The 16,401-nt window shown below is 36.2% G+C and overlaps 1 protein-coding gene across 4 annotated transcripts in view; it reads left to right on the forward strand.

Moving 5' to 3' along the window:
* Positions 1-1,936: 1,936 nt before the first annotated feature.
* The window catches only part of LOC107839924 (UDP-glucose:glycoprotein glucosyltransferase), a 29,297-nt gene continuing 14,832 nt past the window's right edge, over positions 1,937-16,401 (forward strand). For all 4 annotated transcript variants that reach the window (XM_016683592.2, XM_047394864.1, XM_016683590.2 and 1 more), the window contains exons 1-18: positions 1,937-2,296; positions 5,023-5,463; positions 5,577-5,727; positions 7,194-7,365; positions 8,102-8,175; positions 9,416-9,512; positions 9,636-9,748; positions 9,859-9,974; positions 10,932-10,989; positions 11,611-11,763; positions 11,853-11,951; positions 12,108-12,272; positions 12,445-12,513; positions 13,504-13,586; positions 13,746-13,908; positions 14,614-14,748; positions 14,843-14,948; positions 15,037-15,131. In XM_016683592.2, the coding sequence (XP_016539078.2) occupies positions 2,136-2,296; positions 5,023-5,463; positions 5,577-5,727; positions 7,194-7,365; positions 8,102-8,175; positions 9,416-9,512; positions 9,636-9,748; positions 9,859-9,974; positions 10,932-10,989; positions 11,611-11,763; positions 11,853-11,951; positions 12,108-12,272; positions 12,445-12,513; positions 13,504-13,586; positions 13,746-13,908; positions 14,614-14,748; positions 14,843-14,948; positions 15,037-15,131 (2,451 nt within the window). In that variant the 5' untranslated portion in view covers positions 1,937-2,135. The remainder of the gene's footprint in view (positions 2,297-5,022; positions 5,464-5,576; positions 5,728-7,193; positions 7,366-8,101; positions 8,176-9,415; positions 9,513-9,635; positions 9,749-9,858; positions 9,975-10,931; positions 10,990-11,610; positions 11,764-11,852; positions 11,952-12,107; positions 12,273-12,444; positions 12,514-13,503; positions 13,587-13,745; positions 13,909-14,613; positions 14,749-14,842; positions 14,949-15,036; positions 15,132-16,401) is intronic.

The following is a 16,401-nucleotide window of genomic DNA, read 5'->3' on the forward strand; positions in this document are numbered from 1 at the left end:
CATAAATATATTTAATTAATTTTTAACTCTTATATATTAGGAAAAATAGTGCAAAGACGATTTTATCTAAAGAAAAAACTTTTAATGAAAGGTAAAAAATTCAAACACTATTTTTAAAGTCCTTCACTCTTTTAATCTAATATAGATATATGTGGGTTTATATAGTGTACATTGAAAAAAACTTTTTTATTTTTATTTTGTCCGGGTTTGACCGATTTTTTAACCGCGTTTGATCGGTTTTAGGTGGATTTGATCAGGTTGGATTAAGTGGACCGGTTTAATTAGCACAATTAGTCACATGCGCGTAAAAAATCCAACAACAAATTACTCAAAATAATGAGAAATTAACCCTTATTGCATCAAGTACTGATAAATTTATAATGTCTAATTAGATCGATGTATTCTATAATAGTTTTACTATCGTTATTACCGATGACAAAAGTGCAATAAACGATGAAAAGAATAATGAATCAATTCTTGATTGTTTCCAGCATATAAGAATTAGAAACAAAGAAAGATTACGGTCACCAATCGATAAAAAAAAATAAATTCAAGATGTTAGAACTGACCCTTTATTGATAAGTCTTGCTCTTTGATTAATCTTGTATGGAAGTTGTCAATACATTAAAAATTATTTTTCATCGTGCGACAGATATTTTGAATAGTTTAAAAATATTTTTGATCTTTTTCAAATTAAATTATAATAAGGGACAATATTGTATAAACATGAAATCAATCCTTTATTATGTCACATGAGAGCCCCCATTAATTGGTAACATGATCTAAAGAGCTTGAGAATAAGTAATGCTTCTCACAGTAAATGGTCCAATGAATTTGAGAACAAGTAATGATTCTTAAAACACTCTTCTTCTGAGGAACTGTTTTACAGCTATTACTTGTTTTCAAACTCATCGGATCATGTCACCAATTAATGAGACTCTCATATGATATAATAAAGTATTATAAACATGTTTAAAAAATGTTAGATTTTTCTTTTATTTTATTTTAATTAATTAGATTATTATTTATTTAGCTCAGAATAGCCTAACTTATATATATCAAGTGGTTGAATATACATAAATTGCACATGCGGACTATTGCACATGCCAATTTATGATATACTTATTCATAATCCATTAGATTTATGCAAATTACGATTTGAGGTTTGATTCAGTAGGCTTCTATTTTTTTGACCAATTAATCTTTATTTGTTTGGTTTATCATATTTTATTTTGATAAGTACTTTTTCATTTTCTTTAATTTATAACTCCACATATGTGTATTTCCATTCGCTCACTATTTTTCTTAAGCCGCAGAAGAGATGCTCTATGTCATTTCTCATAAGGAATACGCCAGATGAAGGTGTTGACGGCAGAGATAGTGATGGCATGGCGTGGTCAAGCGTGAGTTTTTCTAGTCATTTTCTCCTGCAAAGTGGTGTGACGGACCACCATCTTTAAGGAATTTCATCCTCTACTTCTTCTTATTTTTGTGATCATCATGTAAACAATAAAATATTATTATCCAACGATAATATAAAAATAAGAATAATTGATAACAAGTCTAAAAATAGATCAAATGAATCGCAACAACAAAAAACAACAAACATAACCCAAATTAACAAACTCAAAACATATTATCCAAGACGAATTTGCCAGGAACAGTGTTTTGGCAACATATATATTTTTTTCTCAATTCAAGAAAATATGGAGAGGTGAGAATTATTTGTAATTTACCTCCCACACTGCCACATGGCACGTTTTGGGGTTGTTAAAGTTCCTGGCCTATTAAACTACAGAGATATATCAAATCCAACCAATGAGCACTTGCCACGTCAGAAAACAAGCGTAGATATTTACGAATTGCCTAAACTACCCTTGTTTCTTTCCAACAAGACCAAAAAGTCCATGCCTTATATATATATAAGTCTCCCCTTTCCGATCGCAGGTGCAAATTTCAACAACATCGGACTCCACTGCACTGTGCCCTAACACTTACTTAGGACAACAAAATCTTGATCTATGATCTAACAATTTATTTACTTAGGAACCCTCCAATGTTAGAATCTTGATTGTGGGATTTTCTTGAATGGCTTAACAACATTCTGGTCTGGTATTCTTCATCAAGATTCAAGAATGGGGGCTTGTTTTAGATTTGGGTTTTGGGTTGTGATTGTTGTAGCTTTTTCCATTTGGCTTTCTGGGTATTCAGTTTCTGCGGTAAATAGTAAACCCAAGAATGTTCAGGTTGCTCTCAGGGCTAAGTGGTCTGGTACCCCTATACTCTTGGAAGCCGGGTATGTATTCTTTACCATTCTTGAAAATGGCCTTCTTTATTAACTAGTTTGGGATTGAAGCCAGTAGATGTTGTATTGCTTTTGGTTGCCTTTTGCACTTTCCTTTTTGTTGATAAGTGTCAATGACCAACTTATGGAATGCATACTGGTTTCTCTGTATAAAACAATTTGGGGAGTGAACTGTTGCTGAGTTTCATATATGCATTAAAATCTTGCTTAGGCTTGGTAAGCAAAGAGTACAATGGCCACGCAGTAGTTATTTCTAGAGTTTAGGATTCCTAACTTTCTCCAGTCAAGAAAACTTTGCTGTTTCGCTTAAGTAGATGTGCTATTTCTGTGAGAGTGGATGTTATGAAGTTGTACTTGTACTAGTATAAAGAAACACTTATGGAGAATAGAGGAGAGGCAAAGTAGTGGGGAGGCATTCATAGAGAACGGAAGGCATTTATTGTTTGCTGTTGGTTGAGGGGGTAGGGTATTGGAGGATAATCTAATTTAGAGGGAGTGGGATTCTTTGAATTTTGTTTACAGACTATTTTTTGTTTGATAACCGTGGTGTCCAGGCCAGCTTGCACGCACCTCGACTAATTCCACGGGATACCTGTTTTGTTTTCTCCCACCAGCCACAGGTACCAGGCTAGAACAAATGGGAAGAAATCACCCAGTGTATGTCTCCGCTGGGAATTCAACCCGAGATCTCATGATGCTCAACCCACTTCATTGAACCACTAGGCCACACCCTTGGGTGCTTCCATTTACATACTATTGGTATATCTGATTTTCAAGGATGACACCATTGAAGTTCCATCATGATCATAGATGGATCTTGTCTTTGCATATTTAGTCAATATTCTACTTCTTTAGAGGTAGAGGTATGGACTGCGTACATCTTACCCTCCCCAGACCCCACTATGTGGGAATACACTGGGTTTGTTGTTGTTGTTGTTGTATTCAGACATGATATATGCGTACACATCTCATTACTTGTATTTCATTTTTCCCATATGCAGTTGAGAGATGTCTAGTTATAGAAGGCAATAAAGCAAAAACCTCATCTAGTTTCTCTGCCTATGTGTAGGTTTGTCTGATGGAATCAACTAAACTGCCTTGAAAATACCATCTTCTCTTGGTGATCTAAACACCTATGTATTTTCTTCTTTTTTTTTTTGTGGAGAAAATTTAATGAAAATTTTATTTAAAGACTAGCAACGATGAGAAGTACAACAACCTCCATGTAATAACTATATGGGAGAAGAACCTAGGAAATCAACAATCTTATCACTACCCTCGTCACTACCACTCCAATCACCTCAACCATCACAACTATCATCATTTTCATTACCATCACTATCATTACCAGCCACACTATCAACCACCATGACTACCACCAAGTACATCCACCATCACAATGAACCACTAGTCTATTACCATCCATTGCCAAGCATCACAAATCCATTGGCCGGTACGACCAATTATCTCCACCATCACAACCATCACCAACTCCATCATTTTCAAACTCACCACCACCGCTCCTATCGCACAACCACTTTCACCTGTCACCATTGCCAAATACCACTACCAACTACCACTGTACAACCTAATAATTTATGAATGTAGTATATTTTACTTGAATTTTATATGACCACTAAGTATGGCCTATATGTAGGCCCAGTTTCATCCCTCACTCAAAACAAAAGGGGCGTTATATATATACAAGTTTTCCAAGCTCTCGTCTTTTTTTCTCTTTTCATGTACATTTTCTTTATGTTGATATGTTAAACTTCTATTTAATTTTTGATATCCTAACTGTTTATGTAGTTCTTTCAAATTTCTTAGTAAATTATGTAAAAGTATGCTCTTGTGCGTAATTTCAAAAAAAGAAAGAATACTTGAGATTTGTAAAGAAGCTAAGGACCCTTATGTGGACTGTGAAGCACTGTATTGTTAACTGAGCTGAAGGGACCTGGGTAACATCTTTTATATTTAGCAAGTATTAGAGTTTTCCGTAAAAATCCAAGTAGTTGATAATGTAGGATCAAGGATGTTGATATATCAGTTATTCCTTTTCAGTTGAGCATACTAGTTTGGAGCATGGAAAAATGGAGTCCTGTATTCATTTTCTTATGTAGTGGTAGGCCGCTCGGAGTATGCGTAGTGAGATTCTTTTGACATATTTAGTATTTCTTATGTTGTTCAGCCATTGGAGACCTGAGTCATTGTAGTGTTTAAGGACAATGTCCCATAGAAAAGACTGTCAATTTTAATATTAGGATATCACATGTTTAAAGAAAAGGAAGAAAGAGATTAGTGATAAATTGCAGAAGAAAAACTCCGTACTGTAGGTATGCTTGCAGCAATTGACATATTTTATTGTAAAAGAAACACGTGTAGAAAATCTGGGTTATGTTCAAGTAATAAATGAAGGAGGAATTTACTATAAGAATAAAGGATGCGGGGAAGTATAAATATCTTGGTTACTTGTATCATGCATGAACAAGTGCATTCTCAGGCACATGAAAGAATTGTATGTACACATTAAGAATATCTATTTAGAGACATCCTTCAGAATTGGAACAATACAGAGAAGATATGTAGTTATACACCACATGAGGATTCTTTCTCTTGCCAAAATGTACTCAACTAGTCTTCTCATGGGTTTCCTTGTAATAGGAGCAATCCATGCCTTCTCCTTTTACATTTTGTGATGTTCTGCTCATGGTGGACAGGGAGTTGCTATCAAAGGAATCTAAGGACTATTTTTGGGATTTTATCGAGTTATGGCTTCACTCAGCAGATGAAAATTCTGACTGCCGTACTGCCAAAGATTGCTTGAAGAGAATTATAAAATATGGGAGGTCTCTATTAAGTGAATCTTTGATAGCAGTGTTTGAGTTTTCTCTCACTCTTCGATCAGCATCTCCTAGGATAGTACTTTATCGTCAATTGGCAGAGGAATCTCTTTCGTCTTTTCCACTTGCTGACGATAGCAGCTCTCCTGATGGAGGAGTATTACAAGGCGATAATGCAAAGAACAAAATGGTTAACCCTCTGCTTGTTGGTGAGAACCCAAGAAGTCATGAAGGGAATTGTTGTTGGGTAGACACTGGTGGAAGACTATTTCTTAATGTTGCTGAGTTGCTAGTGTGGCTGCAGAACCCCAAAGAAGTGTAAGTCTATCCGACTTTCTTTTCTCTTCAAGAAACATAAGGTGGTATCATTGATTATATCCAGATGTATGAGCTCTGATGATCTTAGATATTGGCTAAATATTTGTATGCAGATCTCTTGATACATTGCACCCCGAGATTTTCGAGTTTGATCATGTCCATCCAGAATCAAATGTAGGAAGTTCGGTAGCTATTTTATATGGTGCTCTTGGGACCGATTGCTTTGAACAATTTCATCGTACCTTGACCAGTGCTGCCAGAGAGGTCAGCTACCATGCCTCTATAAGCTATCTCATCCTTTGTGCTTATTACCTTTCTCTTGATCCTCAAAATTGCAATCAAAATGGCTGTGCACAATTTGGATCCTCTAGAGTATTTTCCTTAAGTATATGAATACTCTCCATGACATTTATAAAAGCTCTTCAATATCCAACATCTCTTTTTTGGCTGCTCTTAGTTAAAAGAAAAGAAACATCTCTTTTTATGATACATCTGCTTGCACCTTGAGAAGCAAAATAAAAAAATAATTTTCCAATATAATTAAGTGATAAAAGACTCTCAAATAGTGTAAAAACTTGTTAGATGACAAAAGACGTGTGTTTTTCCTTTATCAGAGGTACCCTCACATAGTTTCCATTTTCATTAATTAAATACATCATGGGCTTTATAAGAAGTAAGGTAGAGCCTTAGTGGGTGCTCTTGGTCATCAATATGCTTCTTGTAGGAAAGAATTCATCAAGAAAAAAGGGAAAAAAAAAGATTTGAGAATCAGTTGCTTGTATCCCCTGTAGCCATTGGAGATATTAGACAGTGTTTTAAAGAATTTTTATAGAAGGAAATCATGTAGCCACATCCCCGTAATTACACACTTCCAGGGATTCTAAATCTTTCCTCATTTATTAACATGGTCTCCTGCCATATTTAAATATTCTTAAAACATTTCCCCTCAAGTTGGAGTGTACATATTGTATGCTCCTGGCTCGCCATAAACACACTTAATTGTCGACCTTCGGGATGATTCTGTAAGAACACAATCTTTTGTTGAATAAAGTGTTAGTCTGCTTTTATATGATTTGTTCTATTGTGAAAGACCGGAGTTGAGTCAACGTGAAATGCTTCCTGATTGGCCACTGGGCACTTCTGTCCATAGCCCCGTACTTTTTTGGAATCATCCAACAAATGAAGCATTGTGGCATCTTTCGATGTTCCTTTTTATGACTTCTTTTATTTTCATTTTAATCAATTGAAACATTTAAATTTGTTTCCACTAGGTTTTACTTAACAAAATGCTTGCTACAAAGAAGGGGGTTAGAGGGTTTGGGTGGGGGTTGACTTATTCATTACTCTTGCCTATGAGACATGTCTCTTGTTTGTTACAACTAGAGAGAGAAAGTAAAAGATATTCATTTTATCGCCGAGGGTCTCTCGGAAACAGCCTCTCTATCTCCACGAGGTAGTGGTAAAGTCTGCGTACACTTTACCCTCCCCATATCCCACTTGTGGGGTTTCACCGAGTATGTTGTTTTTGTTGTTGCATCTCTGTCCATTTTTGGAGGCATTGAAGAAGATCCAGGAAGTGTTATACTGTTCTTTACTTTCTCTTTGTTTTCATTCTTAATCAACCAGGGGAAAAAGCCCCTCTCTCTTTTTTTGTTTTCTCCCTCCTATTACTAAAACCAAAAATAGAGATCTAATTTGTTCTGGTGCTGTCTATCCAATAATTATCACAGGGGAAGATCTATTATGTTGTTAGACCTGTGTTACCTTCTGGATGTGAATCAAAAAGTTCTCCTTGTGGAGCTCTTGGTACCAGCGACTCCTTGAACCTGGGCGGTTATGGTGTGGAACTGGCACTGAAAAACATGGAATACAAGGCTATGGATGACAGCACTGTAAAGAAAGGCAAGTTCTTTCGTCTGAATCATGCTGCTTGATGCAAGCAGCGGTATTGATGCGATAATCTCCAATAGGGTGTCGAATGTGATTTGCTAGCTAAGGGTGTCTTACTACTTCCTATAGGATTACATTTCTTTTTTCTGAATGGGAAAACCGACGCTGTTTTGTTTCTGGATCTTTTTCGCCTTTTCATTATCAATGCCGTGGTTGAGCTGAAAAGCTTGGATCAAGGATAAAGTGACTGGATCCATTAGATCTCTTGATTTTGCAAAAGAAAATCAACGGAAAGAAACGTCCTTCATTTTTATGATATTAAGGCTGAACTTGTCTTATTCTTCTTTCTTGCAATGAATCTAGACTCAATTTTGTTTTTTTGTATATTTTTCTCCAGTTTTCTTAGATAGTGTCTATACTTATGTCAAAAATCAGGTTGTCTTTATTTTCAGATTGTGTGAAAATGTTTTATGAATAACGCTGAATTTTATGATCTGAAATATACTTATTATATGTCGAGTATGGGGTTTTATAAGACCCATTCACACACTTCCTGCAGAAATTAGGAGTTAACCTAATAGTGGTGCTGATCTCACATTTAAAGTTACTGTTTCATTCACATTATATCTCAAGTATTTTTCTGTCCCATGTCCTTTGCTTTTTTTAGTGCCTTATAAAAAGATAAAATTTCCATGCTTCTTTTATCTTGTGTTTAGCAAAAAGTATCTAATTTTATCAATTGCTGCAGGGGTCACTCTTGAAGATCCTCACACTGAAGATCTTAGCCAAGAAGTCAGGGGATTTATATTCTCTAGGATTCTGGTTTGTATTATCAACTTTTCATATCTCAAACTGATAAATATAGTTAAACAGAATTTCTGATGAAGTTATTGCCTTAGAACACTTACAGGAATATGATTAAAACTACAGTTAATAACTTGTTGGTGATTTGTGGAAGTACTGTTCAGGGAAAAAAATAAGCATATTGCCAATGAAAATGATGTTGACAAACTTCGCTGACATCATAAAGAAGTTCTGGATAGATAAGAAAGGATGATAACTAAGTTTGCTGATATGTAAAATAAAAGGAAGGAGTAGTGATATTTTATAACCTTTTTCACTAAGATGTTTTTTAGTGGAGAATATATTGTTCATCTAGTTTGGAACTCGTAAAATCTGAAGAAAACTGTGCAGCCTAAATTATTTCACTTGACCACCTAAATGATAATTCAGTGGAGGACAAATAATTCTGACAGACTAACACAACTTATATTCTCCCTTTAAGTAAAGGAAATAACACGGTGGTGTGCCTGAGTGGATGGATCACCTTTGGTGAAGGTAAATTTGGTAAAATGCTTTCTGTTTGACACAGTTCCTCAAAAGTTTCTCTCTTTGTGGTCTTATTGTATGTTTATTCCCCCCTTTTAGACTTGACTTGGTGAAGCTATGCAGAATTAGGAGTCAGAGTACAGAGTAACTCTCCATCGTTTGCTCTTCTTCCCCTTCCTCCTTACCATTCTTTATCTTCCACCACCTTTGACGTCTTATTTGAACAACGATGGAGGATAGAAATTCGTCCTTTTAATGTTGATTTCTTCTCCTCAATTTGAAAAAGTTATTTGAAGTCACCAACTTGGTCAAGAAAAAACTGCATTTCCATTCTACCTTGTACTTCATTGTACACTTTGTTTCTTAGAGAAGTTCGGTGTCTTTCCTAGAAAATCATTTACTTTTTAAAGTTTTTCTACTTTTTGGCATATTTCTAGTATACTCGCTCATTTTTCCCTTCTTTTGATGAAATTTGTTACTTTCTGAAAAAAATTCTTGCACTTTGCTCTTCCTATCATGAGAGCACAATGTTAATAATGAAGGGCAGGCTAAATGCAAACACTAGAGCTGAGATGCAAACAAGACTCTCTTTTTAAATTCTATACTATGGTTTGTGGCTTGTGAGATTATCTTTTAGACTCTAGTAAAAGCACTTTTGGGTGGTTGTAATAGTCGCGCACCCTGCCAAGGCTGTAGTCATTGAAGATTCAATTCTGTCTTCCCATATCTGCAGGAGCGTAAACAGGAGATAACATCTGAAATAATGGCTTTCAGGGATTATCTTCTATCATCATCAGTATCTGATACACTTGATGTCTGGGAGTTAAAAGGTGATGATAACCTTACTATTATGAGCCTAGAACTTGTCAGTTTTAGAAATGAAAACTTCTCTTTTTTTTGATTAAGCTAATCTTATGGTCATTCCCTTTCTGATGCGAAATATAACTAAACAGATTTAGGGCATCAAACTGCGCAGAGGATAGTTCATGCTGCTGATCCTTTGCAGTCAATGCAAGAAATTAATCAAAACTTTCCTAGTGTTGTCTCTTCTTTATCTCGGATGAAGGTAAAATATTTTTCAGTTAGCATATTTAGTATTCCGCTGGTAAGTGTTTTTTTCCAACTAACGTGATCTATTAGAATCTGATCATTTGATATGTTTTTAAATGTACGCAGCTCAATGAATCTATCAAAGAGGAAATTGTTGCCAATCAGCGAATGATCCCACCTGGAAAGTCACTAATGGCCCTGAATGGTGCCTTGGTCAATATTGAAGATATTGACCTTTATCTGTAAGCTTTCACTTGCTTTTAGGCCATTTTCCTCTATCTACTTTGCCTTCATCCATTTATTTTCCATCAGATTAATTCATTTCCTATGAAATCTGTTCGATTATCAAACTGTCAATATACGGGGAAAAGAAAAAATAGAAATGACATTTAGACATAATTTTTGTTTATTTTTTTTTGCCTCTTTTTCAAGATTTTTTTCTTCTTTCAAAAACCTATATTTTTGTCAAATTTTTACTCCATTTTGAGAAGAAAGGGCTTTTTAAGTTTGAAATGCATATCCAAACACAACTTCAACTTTCAAATACCTTGTCCAACTCACTTCAAATACTACTTTTTTTTCCCAAATGTCACATAATACATGTCCAGATGCCTACACTAAAGAGTCAGGGAGATGATTCAGCTGAAACAAGTAAATACTGGAAAGAAAGATGTTAAAATTGCCCTTGGGAAGTGATCAAATTGTTTCGTCCTTCCAATGGTTTTGCGTCTTTTGACTTTGTTTATTGTTTTGATTCCTCAATAGAGATGTGGAATCAGTTCTCTTAAAAAATGATTCCTTTTTGAGTTTTTAGAACTAGCTAGGAAGAAGTGGTGATTGCGTATCAGATGGCCTTGCAATATACTCACCCTGTGTACTGTTATAAGACAATTTGCAACTTTTTGCTGTGTTGAGAAAGACCATGCCTACACTTTGTACACCTTCAAGGCAGCACTATGAAATATCTGTCAACTCTTGGATATCACCATTCTTTATTACTATTATATGTGGTTCGAAAAAATTCTCTGAGTGTTTGTTTATATGGTTAACACTGATAACTTTTTTGACAGAATAGAAAATGTTGTTCGTCACCGATTCACTTTATAGTTTCCGGCTGATTTTACTTGTAAAGCTTTTCTTTATGATCACCAAGGTGCTTCCTCTTGGTTGAATTTTACAACTTCTGAATTTTTTTCCAGGCTGGTTGACATGGTCCATCAGGAGTTGTCATTAGCTGATCAATACTCTAAATTGAAGGTGCGAAGCTCTAGAACTTTCTCAAGAGAATGCCTGATACAGATGCCCTGGGTTTTGACATCTTTTCTAGTCATATGAGATTTTCTTCTGATGCAACCAGTGAGCAATTATCTGTTTTACTGGGGGTGGGGTGAATTCCCAGAATATGCTGCAGAAACATCTTGCTAAGGACACTAAATTGCTTCATATATTTTATATATACACAGTATATTCTGTCATTTAGAGGAGAAGTCTATAATGCTTGAGCCTTAACTATGGATGAAGTTTAGCTCATCATTTCAATTACAAAAGCTAGCGACCTAAGATGGCCATTATATTAAGTTGCCTCCGCTTCTGCTTTTGGACAGTATGCTCAGAACCTAGGACATCATTGGAACTTTCTCATCAGTTCTGCATAAAAATGTATATGACTGCATCATTGCAAGTTGTAGCAAATAGTTTATTCAAACACGGGAACTCAACATGTGAGATGAGGTTTCTTCGTTTTTGGTTGTGTGTTGCCTCAATGTTTATGTCTCTACCTTTGTTATTTTTATATACCAAATGTCCTTGGTGTTTTATTTTTTCATGGCTGTTCTGTTAAGGAAAATCCCATTCATTTATTGTTGCTTGAGATTTCAGATTCCTGTCAGCACCGTGAGGAAGCTCCTTTCAGCACTGCCCCCTTCTGAATCCAGTACATTCCGTGTTGATTTTCGCTCAGATCATGTTCATTATCTCAATAACTTGGAGGTGGATGAGATGTATAAACGCTGGCGGAGTAATTTAAATGAGGTACCTCGTTTGTCTGATCTTCAGATTGTGCTTTTCGGTGTCATTTCATTGGCTTTTAATTTTCTAACGCCTGCTTCTTTCTGCTTTAGATCCTGATGCCAGTCTTCCCTGGACAAATGCGTTACATCCGGAAGAACCTCTTCCATGCTGTTTATGTTTTGGACCCTGCCTCCATTTGCGGGCTTGAGGCAAGCTATCATTTTGTGAATTCAAACATGTAGTTGTGGCATTTGTTTCTAGTTGGTTATGTTTAGTTGTCATCCAATAAATAGTGTATAAGAATATGGATTACCAGTTTCAAAAAAAAATGAAATATGGATTAACAGTTTCTCTACAATTTGCAGAAAATTGACACAATTGTTTCAATGTTTGAGAATCATATTCCAATGAGATTTGGAGTGATATTGTACTCTGCAAAGTTAATTAAGGAGATCGAATCAAGTGGTGGTGAACTTCCTCTTTCTTATAGGGAGAACAATGTTTCTAATCAGGAAGACCTGTCCAATTTGGTAATTAATCAAATCTCCTCATAATAACTAGTAAATGGTTGAATAAGATTAGTTTTACTTTTTAATTTGTTGCTTTTCGTTCGTGGTATAAGACAAGTGACTCAATGTTTACAACGAATTACTTGTTTCTTTTGCATATGAACTCATGAAAGCTGTAATTTTTTTGATGCAGATTATTCGTCTTTTCATCTACATCAAGGAAAACCGAGGAATTTCAACAGCTTTCCAGTTCCTGAGCAATGTATGATTTCTCTATGCTTTCTGTTCTGTATACTGTCTATAAATGGATATGTTAGGTTGCAGGGAATGCCAAATGTGTAATTACCATGTTAGTACGTGAACAGCTGCCCCTAAGGTTCACAAGTCGATGCATAAAGGAGTGTCTGATTAAAAACCCAAAAAGCATTGAGAGGAGCCATTGGATAAACCCAAACAACCTTTTCGTAAATTCAAGAAATCTTTTCGTAGCCTTTTGCCCAGAATCATTCGGGGTGTTTTTTAATTTTTTTTTTGAATAATTGATTCGATTGCGGAATTTGTCTTAGCTATAGTTGCCTATTACTATCTTTTAATCTTCCATGTAATTCTGCATGTTACCGATCTCTGTGTTTCCGGAAGTAATCTTTTGTGTTTTGTGAATTTCTTTCGTTGTCATCTTCTTTTCTGAAGAAAAACTTATATTTACTTATCAAAGGAAAACCTGATTCTAGTGTGCAACTCTTATTATGACCTGCCATAGCGTTGTGTCCTGTTGAGTTGTATAGCAAATCCGCTTCACTTCTTTTCATCCCTCATTGGTGTTTTTATTCTACTCAGCCATATTATTCTTCCTTCCTTACCCCAATGCCTTTGCTAGTGCAGATGATTGTTTTTTCTTTTTGTAGGCATCCATATTTTTGGGTATATTCTCTACTTTGTACATACTTTCATATATAATATGGAGCTTCCCCCTCAGCATTTATAAAGCATTGCTCCTCATAGAGAATGCCTTTGCTAGTATAAATTTTAGAACAATTATGTCTGGAGCATGTCTGATGTGGTGGAATAATGGGGCTAGCTCCTTTTGATGCTGTTCTTTGGACAATGGTGATGATTCATGTCATGAGTATTGGTTTCAACTTTAGAAAACTTTTTACTGCATTCACTTTTGAGTTTTTCCTGTTGCTCCAGTAGTGTTTTTGGTGTATTACAAACGTACACAGTTAAGTAACAATTTCACCTAGAAATGTAGGTAAACAAATTGCGAATTGAGTCAGCTGCTGAAGATCCTCCTGAAGTCCACCATGTTGAAGGGGCATTTGTGGAAACACTGCTGTAAGTCTACCATTTTCCAAGCATCCAGTTAGTTTTTCTGCTTGTTTTGTTGAGAGCCACATGCATTACTGTGGCTTCTCATTCATGATTTCTTGAGTTGATAAATCGTTCTTTCTTAATTTGTGTTACAAAACATTTACAGCTAGTGTCTTTTTGTAGACCTCAGGCCAAAGCTCCTCCTCAAGATACCTTACTGAAACTGGAGAAGGAGCATACTTTCGAAGAACTCTCTGAGGAAAGCTCTCTGTTTGTATTTAAGCTAGGTTTGGCTAAGAGGCAATGTTGCCTCTTGTTCAATGGGCTTGTCCATGACCCTACTGAGGTATAACCCTATTTATGATCACAAATTCAAAGTATTGAAAAAATTGTTTAGTATCTGAGAATCTGACGTTTTTAACTTCAAATTTGCATCTCTACTTATAGTTGCACAACTAATTTTCCAGGTACATAAATGGTCTCAATAATTGCCTCTTCTACCATTTTCTGAAGTTTATTTCACAGAGAAGGGAAAAAGAAAAATATTTAGACAAGTATGGAATAGAGTTATAGGAAAATAATTATGTTGGGCATTTCTTTAGGAAATAAGATTTGTTTTTTGAATGTCATGGTCTCTTGAACTGGCCTTTTCTCCATGTGCTTTAGTTTCTTAATCATAGATATGTTTCCAATAATATGGAATTTGCTTTTGAGAAAGCTTTAAGGAATAAACAAGTCCGATTGTCAGTCAATGTGTTTATCAGTCGAGGTTCGTCAAAGCTGTCCGGACACCACGGTTATCCATAAAAGAAGAAGAAAGGTTTAGGGAATGAGAGTTTTTCTGTGGAGACCTGATAAACGAGATACTTATTGGCAACTCGTGTATATTTATATCTACTTTTTCCTGTTACTAGTTGATTTCAAAGCTGTTTAAGTTTTATCAAGCGGAAATATTCATTCTCCGTCTCCATTTGTTATCTGTCTGTAAGTTTATTTCTAGGAGGAGCTGTCCTATAAAATGATATAATATTCCTGGAACTTCTACTGGCAGGATGCGCTTATGAATGCTATGAATGATGAGCTTTCTAAAATACAAGAGCACGTTTATTTTGGGCACATAAACTCTCATACAGACGTACTGGACAAGTTTCTATCGGAGAGTGGTGTGCAGCGCTATAACCCACAGGTAGAGTTCTTTGTTTTCCCAAATATGTCACATAAGCTTTTGTGTTAATGTGCCTGAAATAATTGGGTACATTGCTGTCTTTCTGTTGACTTAGATTATAGCTGAAGGGAAAGTCAAACCGAGATTTGTATCTCTTTCTGCTCTAATTCTAACAGACAACTCATTTTTTAATGAAGTCAGCTATTTACATTCTACAGAAAGTAAGCTATACTCTGCTTAATGCTATTGTTTAATATGGAACATGTTTGAGTATCTCTTTCATTTGTGTCATTTTAACTTCTTTTCCAGCAATAGATGATTTGAAGCCTGTGACTCATCTTCTTGCTGTCAATATGGCGTCAGAGAAAGGGCTGAGATTGCTTCGTGAAGGAATACATTATCTGGTAGATCTCCCTCTCCGTCCCTCCCTCTCTCTCTCTATATATGTGTGTGTGTGTTCTCACGCACACAACAACAACAACATACCTAGTATATTCCCTCCAAGTGAGGCTGGGGAGGATAGAGTATACACAGTCCGTACCACTACCTCAGAGATGAGGTGTGTGTGTGTGTATAGCGTTCTTCATTATTTGTTATTTCTAAATATCACTACCTCAGAGATGATGTAGTTTTGATTAATGAGTCGTGACAAGGTATTAATGATAAGCTGGAGGTTTGGAGACAAACCCTGGAATCTAAAGGTTTCAGATTGAGTAGGACCAAGATGGAGTATTTGGAGTGCAAGTTTAGTGACTCGAGGCAAGAGGATGAGGTGGTAGTGAAGTTGGACTCTCAGGCGGTTTGCAAGAGGGATAGTTTTAAGTATCTTGGGTCTACGATTCAGGGGAATGGAGAGATAGATAAGGATGTCTCTCACCGTGTTGGGGCAGGTTGGATGAAATGGAGGTTCGCTTCGGGAATTTTATGCGATAAGAAGGTGTGCTTAAAGGCAAATCCTATGGAGTTGCTGTCCATCCGGCTATGTTGTATGGAGTGGAGTATTTGCCGGTTAAGAATTCTCATATCCAAAAGTTGAAGGTGGCGGAAATGAGGATGTTGCGTTGGATGTGTGGATTTACAAGGGCTGACAGGGTTAGGAATGAAATTATTCGGGAGAAGGTGGGAGTGGTGTCGGTGGAGGATAAAATGCGGGAAGTGAGGTTGAGATGGTTTGGTCATGTGATGAGGAGGGGCATGGATGCCCCAGTCCGTAGGTGTGAGAGGTTGGCCTTGGATGGTTTCAAGCGGGGTAGGGATAGACCAAAGAAATACTGGAGAGAAGTGATTAAACGTGACATGGAGCAGTTACAGCTCACTGAGGACATGACCCTAGATAGGAAGGTTTGGAGGAAAAACACTAGGATAGAGGGGTAAGGTGGGTGAATGAATCGTAATCAGTAGTTAGGAGGGCTTTGGTGTCCTTTGTTTGGTAATGTAAAATATTTTTGTGGATGTTGTACCTATGTTAGTTTTATCATGTTTCATGCTTTTGATGTTTTTGTATATTGTCCTTTGTCTTGAGCCGGGGGTCTATCGGACTACTTCTTTAGAGGGAGTGGTATGGACTGCATACATTCTACCCTCCCCAGACCCCACTAGATGGGAATATATACTGGGTTTGTTATTGTTGTTGTTGAAGTACCCTTGGTTGCGTGAATTAAGTATTTGGAATCT

Source organism: Capsicum annuum, chromosome 8, assembly GCF_002878395.1.
Source record: "Capsicum annuum cultivar UCD-10X-F1 chromosome 8, UCD10Xv1.1, whole genome shotgun sequence".
In the NCBI taxonomy this organism is placed as follows: Eukaryota; Viridiplantae; Streptophyta; class Magnoliopsida; order Solanales; family Solanaceae; genus Capsicum; species Capsicum annuum.